Source organism: Podarcis raffonei, chromosome 6 (genome assembly GCF_027172205.1).
Source record: "Podarcis raffonei isolate rPodRaf1 chromosome 6, rPodRaf1.pri, whole genome shotgun sequence".
NCBI lineage: Eukaryota > Metazoa > Chordata > Lepidosauria > Squamata > Lacertidae > Podarcis > Podarcis raffonei.
This window is the reverse complement of record NC_070607.1, coordinates 53,941,361-53,959,031: the sequence shown is the minus strand read 5'-3', so window position 1 is coordinate 53,959,031 and position 17,671 is coordinate 53,941,361. Positions and strand designations below refer to the sequence as shown.

Genomic DNA, 17,671 nt, shown 5'->3' with positions numbered 1-17,671 from the left:
CCAATTATCCTGCCCTGCACATGCGTAGAGAAGCTATCTAAAAGTAGAAGGCAACGAGGCGACTTAACGAGGGAGCGCACGACTGTTCCAACAGCGCGTGCGCGAAGAGTTTCAAACCAGCGCAAGCTTCGGCGGGAGGAGCTCTTCTTGCGGCGCCTGCGCGGAGGCCACCCTCGTCTTCTCTTTGTTGGGCGTCGGGGGTTGGGCGCCATTTTGCGCGGCGGCTGAGTGGAGGCGCTGATTGGGTTTCGGGGACCGGTGGCGGAGCCAATCAGAGCGGGACCCGAACCGGGGGAGCAAGGCACGGTGAGTGCGAGCAGCCAATATGGAGCCCCCGAGCGCCGGCCCAAGAGCCGGGATTGGCGGGGCCGAGTGGCCAGTCAGAAGGCCGCGCGCGGGCTAGGGCTGGGCGAGCGCTGGGGGAGCGAGTGGACGTGGCCCGTTGGGCGCCCGGATCGTGCTCTGAGGCGGGATGGGGTAGCCGGGAGGGTCACCCCAATGGGGAGAGGACGAGGAGGGATAGTCGGTGCCGTTCCGCCCTTGGCGCGGTGCTCCCGGGGCCGCCAGAGAAACCTCTGGGATGCCCTTTTGTGGCCCTCGCTGGGTTGGGGGTGAGGTTGCTGAGGAGGAAAGTGTGGGGAGCCCAGGGGAAGTCGCGTTATGGGGGGTGGCTTTCCTGGAAGGGGGAAAGCGGCCTCCGGTTCTCCCTCCAAGCTGACACGGCTGTGCCCAGTGCGGGACTCGTCACCCTGCGTGTGGCTGCCTACCACTGCCCAACGAGGTCAGTTTTGCTCGGACGCTGATCACGGCAACCAAAGGGCTCAAGGTCCCCTGCGAAGCCTTCCTGCCTGTTTCTGGGCCCAGTTCTGGCCTTTGTCATAAAAAACTACTCTTCGCTGAGACCCAGTACTGCAAGTGATAGGGCCTTTCGCTACACAAAGGCAGGCATCTCTCCCTTGTTTGCCATGCTAGATTTCAGTATCTGTTAATAGCATGTTTTCTTCTCTCATATTAGAAATTTAGCCTCAATTTTTTGTGTGAATTTGATGAGGTGAGGTGGCTTTGTGATGTCCTTCCTACAGCAAAAAACAAAACTTCTGCATTAAACTTTATCTTAGCTGACATGTTTGCATTACAAAGGAGTGATCTGTCCTCTGCCTGAATTACATGTTTGCAGTTCAATTATTTTTCCATTGGGTTTTGTGATAATGATTTCATTATCCTATGAATGATGTAAGAATGAAATCTAGTAGAAATCAATGGAGTTTCCTATACCTACATGGAACAAAACGCATTATATGATTTAGGGTGGAACTGTAAGTGATGGGAGCTATATGTATTCTCTGATACTGTATGTATATAACTTCAGAATTCTAGTTAAACTTGGAGAAGAGTTCTTTTTTAAAAAAAGCTGCTCATGAGGAAAGCTATTAACCATATCTGTAGGCAATTGATAGACATTGCCAACGTGATATTCAGGCAATGTTTTTCTTGCTTTTTTGCCTTCTAGATGTAGTGCAGTAATGTTATCAAGCGTTTCTTGGCAGCCATGTTTATTGATCTTTGTGTTGCTCTTAGAGAACATAAGAATTGAAATTTAAAATGTAATCCACCCTGAGTTGCGGCAGTAGGTGTTTGCCAGGTACCCGATCTATCTTCATAAAGTGAGAAATCTGTAACATTCTTCTGCGGGAAACAAAGAAATAGGTGAAGACTTGGCAGTAATAGGAAGCGTCACATTCATCCGACATCTCAGCTGATGTTGGCATATATTTTGTAGTTAGATGGTTTAATACAATATATGCGCTTTCTGCACCTGCCTGCTCTCCAAATTTTGTCCAAATAAATGCATGGGCAGGGCACCCTTGCTCATCATCAGCTATTCTGGAGATCATCTGGATGAGGCAGATGTGTCCCTCCAAGGAGCTTAGTTACCAGCGAGGGAGTACCTCAGCGCACCCACCCAAACAGTTGACAGGCCAAAGCTACTGCTGGAAATAGTGGAAATACAAGCAGGGGCAGGGCTGAACTAACATAGGATTCATTGGATTATCTCAGTCTAGCAGGTGGCTCAACAACCTTCTCTCCCTTACCAGCATGAGCAGTAGGGTTGTGGATGCAGCAGAGGCTAGGCTGCTGCCTTAAGCCTGCTATGCAGGTGTTTGGATTGCTTCCTTAGCCAGCTCCAAGATTAATCCTGAGGGGATGTGAACACTTCAGAAAAACTGAAGTGCCACCCAAATAATACTATCACACCTTTCTGATCCTGCTGTTGCTTGTTCACAGTTTACTTTGCAGCTTGGCTCTGCTGGAGGTTGCTTTAGTATCTGCTGCCAATTGGTGAGTGTGAGTTTAAGCTTAAGAGTAAATTTATGTCTTCTTATCTCCAGCTTTCAGTTTCCAGTAGGTTAACAGCTGGGTTTGATTGCCTGCCTTTGACAGTGGGTTTCTCCTAGCCCTGCTTGGGTTCCAGACAGCAGTAATGCTGAAGGGGAAAGAAGAAGTAGGTAGATCAGCAAGTAGGTAGTCAGGGAAGAAGGTACAGGAGACTCCATAGTTGGAGTTGCTTCCAGGTTACCATAGAAGCAGAAGCAGTAAGTCCATTCTGACATTAGTTGTGCAGTATGGAACCCCGTGAAAGGTGACTCTTTACCCACTGCTAATGTATCATCAGCAGGCCCACAACACATAAGCAGAATATACAGTGGACTCATTCCCAGATCAGTATTGCCCCAATTTTGGGAAAAGCTGCAGCATAGATTTCTGCTATGTAGTCTTGTGCTTGTGTTACCTGTAGGACAGAAAAGCCCTGCTGCTGGTACAGCTTCCACAGTTGAGTAGCACTGGAACTGGGCTAGGAGAGCATACATTCCATTCCCACCCCAATCTCTATTGCCTGAAACATCGCTTCTGGCAATCCTTGCTTCAAATTCTCTGTCGCATCATCTTGGGTGCAGTTCTTGTTGAAAGCATTATAAATATTTGCAACAGGGCATTTTGGAGAGAAAATTACAGAGCGTGTTATAAACTTTATTACTTTGAAATACTTTAGAATGCAGTCTGTCACCTGGTGTGGTGGTGACTGTATCTGAATTTTCAGATAGGAAATTGTTGGATAGGAGGTTGTTGGGTTAAGGCCATGGAAATAGTGTTTTGTGTTTTAAATTGTAAATGTTGCTTAATACTGCAGTTTCTACACAGTGTACCATAAGATCAGAAAACTCAAATTGCCTACAGAAAACATATTAACCAAACACCAGATGTTCAATAGGGAGGGGTTCTGCCTGATCCCATCCAGGAGGAAACACCACAGAATTGGTTACAGCTCCTGGTGGAGAAGATGTGTATCTGAACCATTAGTGGGAAAGGCATTAACAGTGAATCTCTAAAAGACCTCAGTGACTGGTCAGGAATATAACGTATTGGGGTTCTTAAGGTATCCTTGTTCCAAGTTGTAAAGAGCCTTGTAAATCAATAAAATTTGTTTATTTATTTTTTAAAAAAAATTATGCCACCCTTCATCAGAAGACCACAGGATAGTTTGCAACATACAACACAAATGTAGCATAATACCTGCAGAGCATAAACATCAAATTAATTATATAAATACAATCCTAATAATTAGAGATAAACAATAAATACAGATTATCTCAGCAGCAGCATAAAAGAAGAACAGAATATATAATATACAAAAACAGCACAAAAATAAAGAATGATAGGCTCTTGTAGTATGCAGATTATATGAAATGTCCAGGCAACAATCTGGGTATGCAGAATCCAAAATCTTTTATGCCTAAGGTGCTTTTAAGTGAAAAATTTAAGCCAAACTGTATAAAAAACAAAAATGAAACTTAACCATTTAAAAAAGATGAAAGCTTGTCTTTCTGAAATTCCCTTCCATAGCTACATTCACTATTTGTATTGGCTGCACAAGAGTTATCTCAAATGTATCATGCTAAAGTTTATTTAACATTGGGATTATTTGAAGGAAAGGAGGACTCTGCTCAGGTATCCTAACACATTTGTAGTTATCATAAGTGAATTCAGATCTTGATCATTGTTTGAAATTCTCTCTGCTTTTTAGGTTTCCAGTTGAGGACTGAATAGAGGATTGGCACTACAAAAACAATGGAGCAGTATACAGCAAACAGCAATAGTTCAACAGAACAGATTGTGGTGCAGGCTGGACAAATTCAGCAACAGGTATGGAAAATTACTTGGGGTGGCTAACTCATGCATTTGGTTCTTAAATTCTGCTTTAGAGGCCAACAATAATAGATTGCTAATTCATTGCTAATTATTACGTTATTCAGAGATATATGTGTATGTGTTTTCAAAAACTCCATACCTGTTTTAAATATTAAGAATATGCAGCACAATAAATAATTGCAGAACATTTTGTCTTTCAAACTTGTATTTTTCCAGATTGTTCCCACCCAGTCCCCAAAGTGGTTCTTGTTTTCTCCAACAGTGTGTAAGCTGTTACTTTTATGAAATTTTATTAGAGTCTACGGAAAAATGAATAGTTAGTGACTTATGCAGTCTTAAGTGACATCAGCATCACTCAATGAAATCTTTGTTGACTTTTATTTTTTTGTAGTAGGTAGGTGTTTTGGTCATTTTTGTAAAGGTGTTACAATCCTGTTTGTGTAGTACTGTATTAAGATGTCCTTCAACCCAACTCTAAGCTTTAAAACACAATGTAGCAATATGTAGGTAAGGGAATAGGTGCTGTTTTAGTATGAAGTGGAAAATATAATAGACTTTTACTTCCCTTTGTCTTACCTTGCTACCATTTTCTTATGTGTATGTGCTTTTTTCTGAGAAAAGTCCTGACACCACAATGTTAAGGCTGCACTGATTTAGGCTCCATGCAGTGAGAAAGTATTCAGAATTATTCTTGAGAGTATAAAGACCTTCAGTGGGCTATTTATTTATTTTGTGCTCCTCGTGAAACCTGCAGCTCATTATAAGGAACTTTGAAGAGCTTTTATATTTATCCTGGGGGCAACAGCAGTACAGTGTTGTTCTTTTTTCAGCCTGTGTCTCAGTCTAAACACTGGAGGTGAACCAGATAACTCCCCTTCACAGGACTCCTTGTCCTTCTCCCTGCAGTAAGGCTATTTCTTGTCTTGAACTCTTCCTTTCCTCCTGCAAAGTTTTAAGCTCTTCCTGTTCCTGTTCCCAGCAGCAGGGCGGTGTCACTGCTGTCCAGTTGCAGACTGAGGCCCAGGTGGCATCTGCCTCAGGCCAGCAAGTCCAGACCCTCCAGGTAGTGGTGTCCTATCTGTTGTGTTTATGTGAGCACTGCATGAATCACCCCATCACCTCATGTTTGATGCTGTGTTTGCACTGGGGCTTGAAATAGGAACAGATAAATAGTGGCAGTATACTTGCTCTGTAACCGGTTATGGCTTATGCTAACAGTAGAGAACATTAGAGTTAACATGGTTGGAACTGACCTTGCAGATAAAAACGCATGCAGCAAGTCCAGATCCATGAAACTTCTACTTCGCAAATACAAAGATGAGTAACCCTTTCTTATAGCCTCTCTTTGGGAAGGAAAATCTAGATGAAATTATACATGTTGAGAGAGTGACAGATTCCCCACACCCAGTCCGTTGTTTGAAGAAGACACACTTTTTAAAATAAAAATAAAAAAATCTTGCCTGACCAGTATAGTAATCTGTAAACTAGATTTTTTTAAAAAATGAAACAAAAACAGATGACATCCATTGGAGGTATATTTCAAACCCTGGTTTGTGCTCTGTGAAACTATTAATGTCATTGTGAACATCATCTCATTTGGTTAAATATGCCAGGATTGCTGTGGATGTTTTTATTTCTTTTCTTGAATGGTGTTGTTTCTAATTTGGCTTGAATTGACTTGGGTTGGGTTTTTTTGCTTGCTAGAGCATTTGAATTAGTATTCAGTAATTTATTATTCTGAGTGGTGAACTAATTAAAATGGCTTGCTTGCATTTGCTTGACTTCGCCTGGATTATATATTTTGTTCCTCTTCTGCTCTCCAACCTGTCATTCTAAGACTGCGGAAAACTTTATTGTAGAATTTGAGAAAGGTAGAGTTGACTTTTGTTGATTTCTACAGCAGATATGTTTGTCAATATACATCTCACTTTAGCTTTCTTTTCTTCTGTTTTTGACTACTCTTTCATTTCCTAAATGAAATGTAACTCTACATGAACTAGTCCAAAGCCCATTCATTCATAAGAATATTTCTTGTGTCAGGATAATGGCCCATCAAACTCTGGCTTTTCCCTCACAGCACAAGCTAATGATTGAGGTTTCAAGGTAGCTCACATAGTAATCAAAGCTCCTAAAGACAAATTAGAGTACTATATGTGTCATACTCCATTCTCATAATTCCAAGGGACTACTTGGAACTGTTTGCTTATTCACTACTTAGTTCATGTATTGCTGTTGGCGTATACAACCTCAAACAACCTTGGACCCGGATGCCTAGCAGATCTTCTCCCCCTATACATACCCATGATCAGTTTGTTAAGATCTTCCTGGTTATAACACAATCAGTGGAATGCCACCTTTTCACATCTAAAAGGCTGGCCTTCTGGTTATCTTCCCACCTGCAGTCCATGAGCTGGAAAGTAGTTATATTTAAATGCTTATTGAAAATACACTTTTATGCAGGCTTCCCCTGGATTCTAAAGTTTACTGCCCTGTTCTGTTGATAGGTATATTAAGCGATCTAGTTATATATTTTTATGGTAAGTAGTAATATTTTGCTCTGGATATTTTATTTAAACCTCTTGGGGTTCACTTATATTGTTGTTTAGTCATTTAGTCGTGTCCGACTCTTCATGACCCCATGGACCAGAGCACGCCAGGCACTCCTGTCTTCCACTGCCTCCCGCACTTTGGTCAAACTCATGCTGGTAGCTTCAAGAACACTGTCCAACCATTTCGTCCTCTGACGTCCCCTTCTCCTTGTGCCCTCCATCTTTCCCAGCATCAGGGTCTTTTCTAGGGAGTCTTCTCTTCTCATGAGGTGGCCAAAGTATTGGAGCCTCAGCTTCACGATCTGTCCTTCCAGTGAGCACTCAGGGCTGATTTCCTTAAGAATGGATCGTTTCTATTAAATGATATAAAATATTTCTTAGAAATCATATATCCAGTTTATTAATACTTATTTACTATGTGAGTTGCCTGGAGACCTCAGTGATTAGGTAGTGTTTGTCTCTCCCCTGAGCTCTGGTTGCTTCATGTTGCAAACTGCTACATAAGACGGGCAGAGGTGAAAACACTCTTGGTCTTCCTTTTTTCCAACATGGCTGAGGGCAGAACTACATGTTACAGACAATGTGGAGCTACTGCCAAAAACAGTGAAGTGAGATCCAGCCTGTGAAAGCTAATCTCCGCTTTCATAAATGTGCCTTCAAGCTGTTTTCACCTACAACTCACATCATTGGGCTGGTGGGAGTTGTAGTCTACACTACAGCATCCATTGAACACTAGGTTGACAAAGGCTGCCTTGTGCTGCAATACATTTGATGTGCTGAGGGATATGATATTGTTTAATGAGTTAGTGAGATATGCAAACTTGAGTTCCTTACAGAGTTTCAGGTCTCTGGCTATATAGGCCATTTGCTTTATATTTTATCGGCATAGCCATTGGTGGTGAATTATTTCTTTCTCTTAGATTTGATGTAATTGTGCATTTGAGAAATTCCTTGAACCAAACATTTTAAAGTCATCATTGCTGGAAGTTTGAGCCTGAGGTGATGCATGAATGAAACTTCATTACTGCTGTGTTTGGGGTCTTCTCCACAATGCTTGAACGGTAGATCATAATGCATGATGCAAGAGGCTTATTGGACTTCTATTTCATTGTGGTTCTCCCTTTTGTCCATTTCTTTAGGTCCAGGGCCAGCCACTGATGGTACAAGTGAGTGGAGGCCAGCTGATCACATCAACTGGTCAGCCAATCATGGTACAGGCTGTACCTGGGAGTCAAGGTCAGACCATTATGCAAGTTCCAGTTTCAGGATCACAAGGACTTCAGCAGGTCAGTATGCCCAAATCTATGAGCTGTAATAAAAGCCAGCAGTGGCTTGCTGGATACCACAAGGAAGCTCACTAAGTGCATTAACAAAGGCAGCCATCACTTGCTGTTTGACCTCATCATCTGGTGATCAGATATATGATGCTGCTGCTCACACAGGCCTATTCTTCATTGTCTTAGCTAGCAGCTATTGGTATTCTTGATGTATTAGTTTAATTCCTTTTAAGAACCATCTGTGCTGCTGGGGGCAAATACAGTATAGGAATTATGTGTCGTGTGAAGAAATACTTCCTACAAAAATATGATATATAATAGAAATTACAGGAAATTGGCTTTAGAAGAGACCTTCACTTCTTAGCATAATTTTAGCTCTGTTTCATACAGTAGTATTTGTGTAAAGTCACAGCAATTTTTACCAGGTTTTGCATTGTGAACATTGCTCCTGAATTGCACCTCTTCATAGTAACATCTCCAATGTGCCTTGCTTTACAGAAATTAATGGATTTCAAAAATTTTAGTTTCTTGCCATATAGAGGTGCATTCAGAAGAAATATTTGTCTTGCTGTGCTGAAATGATGGGAAGGACCTTTACTGGTAGAAGCTTCCTATGTTAAAAATGAATGTGAAAACTGAATTATAGAGAAGAAAAACTTTTCAAGTATACGTAAAAGATTTTCCACCTGCCTGGAAACTAAATAACCCAGTTTATGGTCTAACAGCAAAGACAGCAATAGCTTAAGAAAGTATTAGTAGAGAGAACCGCTGCCACTTGCCCTTGTAGTGTTTCACTCCTGGGAGAATGAAAAGTTTTTTGTTTTGTTTTTTAGGCCTTCCTCTGATCCAGCTGTAGATTTTCTCTGGGTTGTTCCCACCACTAGGGTCCTAGTTTTTCAGTTCTATATTAGAGGAAGACAAAGAAGTTGCCATTTTTCTTTCAAGCTGGTTGCTTTATCTACAATACTGTCTAGTATCATATGCATGGTCGTGTTTGCTTAGGACTGAAAGGGAGAGATTTTGTGGCTCCTAGGATTTTAAAGTATTGTTCTAGCCCTGCTATTTAATAGTCCCATTGTTACAGTCCTGATGGGATATAGTAAGTGGCACAGACGAATCTCCCATATTTGCTTTATCATTGAGCGGAAGTAATTTCTGCCTCCATTTTAAAGGTATTAGTACCGGATTTGGTTTTACATGTTTTGATTGTCTTAGCCTAATATAAACTGTCAATATTAAGTTTAGATTTATTAGATTTATCTGATTATTCTGTCCTGCTGATTCTTCCTTTCACAGATTCAGTTGGTCCAGCCTGGTCAGATTCAGATTCAGGGTGGTCAAGCAGTGCAAGTTCAGGGTCAGCAGGGCCAGACTCAGCAAATCATCATCCAGCAGCCACAGACAGCAGTTACTGCTGGCCAGACACAGGTAACATAAAAGAGGAAGATTGCAGGGGGCACTGAGGGAAATGAAACGAACAAGAATGCTGATCTTGGCACATCTGAATTGCAATGTGAAGTTAGGAAGTCCCAAGGCATTGTAGTTTTGCATTGCTTAGTGTTTCATCTCATGGGATGTTTTTAATTTGCAGACACAGCCACAAATTGCAGTTCAGGGACAACAAGTAGCCCAGACGGCAGAGGGACAGACAATTGTCTATCAACCCGTTAATGCTGATGGAACAATTCTTCAACAAGGTAGGAATTCTACATGCCACAGTATACGATTTCACTTTCTTTTTTTAAAAAAATTGACGGTTACCAGAGCAAGATACATACTGTTTGCTTTTTTATAGCCTTTAGGCACCAAGGTGATGCCATTAAAATTGATGAACGTTTGTAACCCTGTTTTGTAAGGATCATTGTACCAAGAACCTACAATTCTATGTTCATAGTTACAACATTTGTATACTCAGGAAGGAGTATGCAATTATGAAGGAGTGTGGGATGTTTACCCCATGGTGTCTATTGTGTAGTTTCTGAAGTGAAACTCAAAATTCCCAGTCTCCTGTAATACCAAAATAGGTTTTTTCCCCTGAATGCATTTTAAATAAAAGGACACATTCTACTCATGTAAAAACACACTGATTCCTGGACCGTCCGCAAGCCGGATTGAGAAGGCAATTGGGCCGCATCCGGGCCTTAGGTTGCCTACCCCTGGGCTAGGGATTGCCGATCAGAAGGTTGGCGGTTCGAATACCCGCAACAGGGTGAGCTCCCATTGCCCGGTCCCAGCTCCTGCCAACTTAGCAGTTTGAAAGTACGCCCCAAAGTGCAATTAGTACCGCTCCCGCAGGAAGGTAAACAGCGTTTCTGTGCGCTGCTCTGGTTTCGCCTGAAGCGACTTGGTCATGCTGGCCACATGACCTGGAAAAACTGTCTGCGGACAAACGCTGGCTCCCTCGGCCTGTAAAGCGAGATGAGTGCCGCAACCCCAGAGTCGTCTGCGACTGGACTTAACTGTCCTTTACCTTTTAGATAAGTTCCATTTCTCAGTTATGGCTGATAGACCTTCATATGCCTATCCTTCATGAATGAACATGCAATTCCCTTTTAAAGCCATCCAATCTAGACGCTGCTGCCTCTTGCGGTGGTGGTGTTAGTTCAGTTATTTACCAAGGGGAAGTTAAAATCTTCATACTCCATCTCTTGCATTCTTATCTGGGGGTGGGAAGGCAGAAGTCTTTATTTTTGTGTTGTATGAGGAGCACATAGATGTGGAGTAATCTATTAATGTATCTGAAAAAAATCTCATTTTTTCAAATCCACAGGTAAATTTCAGGGCAGAGTGAATAAAATCCGAAGTGGGACTAATTATGTTCCCTTCATCTTTGTGTTTGTGTATGTTTTTGTTTTTGTTCCTTAAAGTTACAGTCCCTGTTACAGGCATGATCACCATCCCAGCAGCCAGTTTGGCTGGAGCACAAATAGTTCAGACTGGCGCCAACACCAACACAACCAGCAGTGGACAAGGAACTGTAACTGTGACGCTGCCTGTTGCTGGAAATGTGGTTAATTCAGGTGGAATGGTCATGGTGCGTATTGTCTTTTTCTAATTACCCCATTTCTTTGCTGAATCTAATGCACTGAATCTGTAGAATAAATGATTTATTCCACTTGGCAGCCTTTCTCTTTGCTCATAATGGGAGCAGGGGTTTATATATTTTAGGAAGTTATATTTGATCTTTGGCTTTCTGTAATGTATATTCAGGACTACATTGAATTGAATATGGTGCAGAGAGATGTATTCATTTTAACTAATCTCTTCCCTTCATGCAGATGGTACCTGGTGCTGGATCAGTGCCAGCCATCCAGAGAATACCTTTGCCTGGAGCTGAGATGCTTGAAGAGGAGCCATTGTATGTGAATGCGAAACAGTACCATCGGATTTTGAAGAGGAGGCAGGCAAGAGCTAAGCTGGAAGCCGAAGGGAAAATTCCAAAAGAGAGGAGGGTAAGGCTATGATCTAACGTTCATGAGAGGCAGAGAAAGAGTAACATTTACTGTGTGTCCTTAAAATTGCCTATGTTCCTATTATTATAGAAATTCCCCTCGTTTTCCTTTGCTTAGTTACAGTAGACTTCAAATATTTTAATCATACTGGGCTCAAAGAACATGCTTTCTGGACTTGGCCCCCAGAAGCTTTCTTCCTTATAGCACTGAAGCAGAATTAGTCCTGGGTTCATTTAGACATAGTATAAATTATTGATTTGGAAAATGTTGGTTGGCAGGCCACTATTTAAAGGGCTATTCTCCTAGAAATTAAGGAGAATCACATCTGGTCAATGTGGAGAACAACTTTACACTTGCTGCAGCTGATGGTTCCCTGATAGCCCCATTAACTTGAGGCATGGAGACATGGCACAGGCCGCCACAGCCATAACTATTTTAAAGCTGAGATAAATTATTTTATTTAAATTTACTTTCAATTAGATTGAAAGTTTTAATACATGTTCTTAGAAGTTTGAGCAGGGGACTGGAGTGCTCTTTCCCCTCTTGGTTTCATTTGGGGGCAAAGAATAGGCAAGGGGGATGTTTGCTCTTTGACCTCAAGTCATCAAATCTTTGTTGTGGCAAAGTCTAGCTGAAACTAACAGAACAGGTTAGCAACAACTAAAGTTCCATTGCTTTCAATGAGCTGGAGTGGGGCTTTTGTGTCTCGCTGCATTTCCATGTTGTAGATTTGGAAGGGTTCTTTTGCATTTTGCGCCTGCTTTCTGCTTGTGGTACAAAGTGGATGATCTAGTCACACACATGCGCATATGAGATCACTTACATCCTTACAACTTTGTGATTTTCTGTGCAGAAATACCTGCATGAGTCCCGACATCGTCATGCCATGGCAAGGAAGCGGGGGGAAGGTGGACGGTTTTTTTCACCGAAAGAAAAGGATAGCCCCCACATGCAGGTGAGCAAAACTTTCCTCTTTGTTTTAATCAGAGTTTGCATACATATGTTCCCAATTTATTTGCAGCCAGTTCCAAGAAAACCTCTGTGCAACATCTCTAATAATATTGCTAAGCTTGCAGACCTAGTTTCAAAGTGCTGATGATTCTTCCTGGTTCCCACTGACGCTTTCAGAGAGATCTCCCAACCCTGTTAAGTTACAAGTAACTTTGGGTGGTATTCAGTGCTGTCCATGCAGAAGCAGAACAGACTTCTGTTCATGCAGTAAGCAGGGCTTCACTACTCTCTCATCCCCTCTGCACACCTTCACAGTCTGCTCTGGAGATCTGTGGGACCATCAAACAGATTTTGTAGGGAGAAGAGAGGGTGGTGAAGGCCTGCTGAACAAGTGGAAATCATTTCATGCAATGTTGGATTTTGCCCTCTGTGGAGATGTGATCCACTTCCTCTTATGGTAAAAACTAGAATTGATCTGGGATGGTTCAGCATTTCAAGTTTTGGGGGCTATACTTTCTGGGACACATAACTGGGGGCACTGGTGCATACCACTTAATAATCTGGCACACACAAAATACTCTTAATTTCTAATATACTCTTTAAAATAACATAATAATGCTCTTGTACAATACTAGTTGCATCATTATACAGACAAGCTTGTGACCAACAAAACTGTGGCTTGAAGCTGTCGCTGATAAGATTCAACCCCAGTTTTAAAGATGACAAGCTAATCTGGTTCATTTTATAGAATTGCTTTTACTTTTCACAGTAGGTGGGGAAACAGTCTGACTGCTGCTTATTAGCTACATGGGCTGCATCATGGTTGATTTGAAATACTCTGATTCCTTTTGCTCCGGATAGGCCAAAGTCTATTAGGAGCTGTATGACTGACATGTTTCAAAATGTGAACTGTAGCACAAAACTCTTACTAGGTACTTCTTTTTTCAGAGAGACTCCTTTGGTAGTTCTGACACCCTCAGAAATGCAGAGAATGATGACTCGAGAGAGAGCTTTTAACCTAACCTGTGCTGCGTTTGTCTAGAACTGTTTTACTTGTTTGAATTGTATGATTAAACCCACCTTCAGTCCTTATGGTGAAGAGCGGGTAAAAAAATAATACAAACAAACCCACACTTTCCTCCACATCTAGTTCAGTGCTGTAGCCACAGCACTAAACAGTTGGGTGTCTACCTTAAAGGGCAGGCTGTTGTTGTTTGTATTTAAATGCTATTATGAAGAGGCTGCAGGTTACAAAACTGTTCTTTCCCCCCTCCTCATCTGTATAGGATCCTAGCCAGGCAAACGAAGAAGCAATGACACAGATGATTAGAGTATCCTAACAGCCAGCTAAAGAACAGAGCGTCTGGACTAATATCTTGTGTCTCTGGAGCTGTTCCCTATCCTACCTATCAAACAAACTTCTGAATGGGAAAATTTGCCATATGCACAGCCTGTTCTCGTTTTAAGAACAAATGCCACACTCTCAGTGAGTGGTTTGTCTTAGACTTTTAACTGCAGTGGACTCAGCACATGGAAACACCCATGAACCCACCCAGTTCAGACCAGGGAGTTGAAAAGTCAGACTCAACAGAGCTTTAACATCCTTGACAATAAGTGTGGCACAGCTTGAAACTGCCACTGCCTCAGCAATAACTAGCAGGTTGAAATAGGGCTAGTTACACCATTTGGAAGCCATGGCTCTTGAACCACACAGGAATGCTAATATTTGAAGCAGCCAGAGCTCAATGTAGCCGCCTTGGTCCCCGCTGCTCCCCACAACCTCAGATTTTATATCTTCTGGTAACGCATCTTTCCACTGCAGAAGCATCTTCTGTAATAGAACTCTTGACACAACACTGAAAGTTTTTCTCAGCGTACTGTCCTACGTAAACTGTCGCCAACTATTTGTGACAGAATTAATCCATTAAGTATTGGGAAGTTAGAAGACTTGGGGTAATGCATGCATGTTCCATTGGATAGCAGAGAAATTGTATAGTGGCCCAGGGGACAGTCATGGGTCGTTGGGGGAAGTGGGTGGGGATAGATCTTGGTGTCAGAGCTAATAATGTGTGTCAGTTAAAGTTCACTGACATGCTCTTCCTGCAGGCTGAGAAATGCACATCTTCTGAAATGCACATACTGCCGCTGTCTTTGGTGCAGTTTCTCCAATATCAGAGCATTAGATACAGTGTTGTGAGCATTATTCAGGATGTGACACATACTTTGCCCTAACCAAACCCTATGTTGTTAACATCCTCCTGTAGCTCAGATTGCATTGTCTATGAGAATTAACGTGAACAGTCCTCTCAAGCTTTTTATTTAATCATCTCTGTAAAATGGCACTTAATTCTGTAACCTTCGTTTTCTGTTCTGAGGGACTTTTTCCTCATTTTGATTGTTTATCATTATGTTTATCATTATTGGATTGTTAATCATTTTGAGAAGTGACAAAAAAAGAAGTGGAGTTTCTTTCTGCCAAGCATCACTTGCTACCTTTTTCACTTCTCCCAAGATTTTCTTATCGCTACTTGCTTGGGCAATGCCATGAGGTCCAGCTAGCACTATGTTATGTTCTTTTATATTCACAGGCTTATGTTTAAGCCTGCATTGCTTACCGAGATTGAGTGAAGGAGGATTGGAGGAGGCTCATCTCTGAAAGATGGGAGACGAACTACAGTAGCAAGACTGAGGGGCTGCATAAAAAAGAAGGTGCCTGGAAGTTGACTGTTAAGTTTTTAAGAGGGATCTCGTGGCATCAGAACAGGTGTCATGAGGTGGCCCTCCCTAGTTAAAAAAGTAGAACTCATTCGTCACTTGATTTGAAATAGCTTGGATATGGGCACCTTCACAAGGCCCCCTTTTCATGACATAAAAAGATAATAATTCAGGAGAGTGGATTTGAGAGAAAATAATTGGTACTAGTAAAACAGCAGAGATTGCTTATCCAGTGGACTAGAACAGTGCAGCTTTCAGATTGGCTAACTTAATTCCAACCAATGAAATGTTAAGGCAACCGATACGCAAGTGTGATGTCAAACTCTAGAATGCGTTTGGAGAAAACAACGTAAAGTGAGATGTGGAGCAGAGTTTAAGCTATTTATCACCATGCTGTACATGGTGTTCCAGTGCTCTAATATAAGTTATTGTAAGCAAAGATGTGCGCTTTTTTTGTATCAACTGCACTTATCCTTTTAAGCCTTTGTGCAGGTTGCATGTTTCTAAACCTTTTTGTTTTTAATCCCCACTAGCCTTTCTTTTTGCTTCTTTGCATTTGCCAGCATCCTGGGTGCCTTTGATTACCATTGTAGTTTTCTTCAGCAGGCTATTTCCATGTCATCTAGTGTTTCTTTTCATTGGTTTTACAATAAAATATCCAGTCTTAGTGAAGGAACAGTGAATACTTTTTTTTAATACTGTTTTTCAGTTGTAAATATCTAAAGCATTGGTACGTTCTGAGATACTGATAGACATGGTGAGGAGGAAATACTGTATAGTCTGAATTAAAGATGTTTCTCCATGTGTTTCCCTTTTCAGTTATCAGTTTTATCACTGCAGACTGGGATGGTAAGGGAATCAAGGTTCTCCTAATTCTTTGTGTGTGTAAAATCATAATATGACATTTGCATCTTTAAAAAGACCAAGCCATCGCTACCTTTTTCAACCTAACAACAAAAACAAAAAATGCTCTTTGATACCTATATGTAGATGGTGCAGACACCTTTTTAATTTTTGGTCTATAGTTAGGTTTTTCTGTAACGGTGTAAAATGTCCTGATAGGATCTATTATACCAATGTCTTAGACTTCATGTGTGTAGGTCAAACTTATTTCAGAATATTTGTTAACATTAGGAGTCTCAAACTGCAACGTGTTGCAAAATGTTCTGTTCCTGGATAAAAAACTAAAAGCAGAAGTAATGCCAAGTGCAAACTCTTAATTGGAAATTAAAAATCAGGCTATGAAATATTTAATTGGGGATAGACTTAAGGGATAAAGCTGGAGTGGGTTTGAAGGAAATGTAAATTCTTCTATTGACCTATAAAACACTGGAACATTGAGCCCATTTAAAGTGGTTTGATACTTAAGGGTTGGCGTAGAAACCTCCAAGGCTAAACTTCTACAAATATTTTGCATGTAAAAAAAAAATCAGTTTCTTGGGTTGTGAATGGGGATTGGAGTATTGATATTTGTGAAACCGTAAAGCAAAGTTTGTACATAGTTCAAAAGTTTATAATTTTTTATGCTGCATTTTGAAGTGTATTTTGTCTTTAATAGATACAACTGTAAGTACTGTGTACACTATTCAGCCAATAAAATGTTTATAAAATATGCTGTTGACTTCGAGTCTGATTACTATTTATCATTATTTGTAATCACTTACAGTATAATCACTCATGCATCATTTGGAACTGCACTCCTGCTCAGCAACTGAGAAGAAATAAATAACTAAATACCAGAGCCAGCAGGTGGGGTATCATTCCTCCTGAGAAGGTGAAATGCTAGCCCTGATGATGAAACAATTGCCTTAGCATGATGTTGAATTCCTCCTGCAATCTAGGGGTATAGTAAGAGTTTGGACATGCTTTGTTTTTAATATGCGATAGTTTGCATTGAGCATAAGACTTTGACTGCAGCTAATGGATTCCTGCAAAGTTATAGGAGCAACTGGATTGCATTGTGGGCGTGCACCATCTGATTGCTGCCCCATTTTTTTCAAAATCGCGTGCTGGGAAACTGAAGTTTGTTTCCTCATGAGCAAGGGGATTTGGGGTGTAGAAAGAGGAAGTATTCAAATTTTAAAGCCCACACCGGTAGCCTGGAGTGGAACAATTCAGAAAGAGCTGCATCACATCAGTCTCAGACATGAGGTGTCAGCTTGAGGCACAAGTTGAATTAGGGTGACGAATTCCTGCTGCTTTGTTTTATCTTCTGATCCATCAGTAGCTGTTCTGATACCTATCCCTCCCAAGTTTATAACACACAAATATATTAAAGTCTAGCATTGATGGATAGGATATATAAAACAGGTATGGATAACTAATACTTACAAGGGCCTAGTAGATGAATTTGTCATCTAATCATGTACTTAAACTACTGTGAAGTATAACAACTTAGGGCCTGATATATGGGTGTATATCCATTTTATAAAATATTGCAGCATGACCTCTCGTTCATGGGGTTTGCAATTTCGCAAACTATAATGGAATATAGATTATATAATAAAAAAAGGTTTAC

At 41.2% G+C, this 17,671-nt stretch overlaps 2 protein-coding genes across 22 annotated transcripts in view; one reads left to right on the top strand and one right to left on the bottom strand.

The window, feature by feature from the left end:
- OARD1 (O-acyl-ADP-ribose deacylase 1) overlaps nt 1–247 on the bottom strand; it is a 49,621-nt gene extending 49,374 nt beyond the window's left edge. For 4 of the 6 annotated variants that reach the window (XM_053392999.1, XM_053392998.1, XM_053392997.1 and 1 more), the window contains exon 1: nt 69–212. In XM_053392999.1, the coding sequence (XP_053248974.1) occupies nt 69–212 (144 nt within the window). Of the gene's footprint in view, nt 1 lies in introns of all 6 variants that reach the window. The other 2 variants (XM_053392996.1, XM_053393003.1) reach the window with 2 other exon arrangements.
- On the top strand, nt 201–16,765 carry NFYA (nuclear transcription factor Y subunit alpha). 16 transcript variants are annotated; one of them, XM_053392976.1, is made up of 11 exons: nt 665–781; nt 2,287–2,340; nt 4,085–4,203; nt 5,189–5,275; nt 7,898–8,044; nt 9,332–9,463; nt 9,627–9,732; nt 10,903–11,069; nt 11,314–11,487; nt 12,341–12,442; nt 13,387–13,565. In XM_053392976.1, exons 3-11 carry the CDS (start codon nt 4,129–4,131, stop codon nt 13,453–13,455), a joined length of 1,059 nt encoding a protein of 352 aa, XP_053248951.1. In that variant the 5' UTR covers nt 665–781; nt 2,287–2,340; nt 4,085–4,128; the 3' UTR covers nt 13,456–13,565. The 16 variants fall into 16 exon arrangements, with proteins under 16 accessions (XP_053248950.1, XP_053248955.1, XP_053248953.1 ...); XM_053392975.1 differs by lacking the exons at nt 665–781; nt 2,287–2,340 and adding an exon at nt 201–306; XM_053392980.1 differs by lacking the exon at nt 2,287–2,340 and having other exon boundaries at nt 657–781; nt 5,192–5,272.
- The last annotated feature ends 906 nt before the right edge of the window (nt 16,766–17,671 follow it).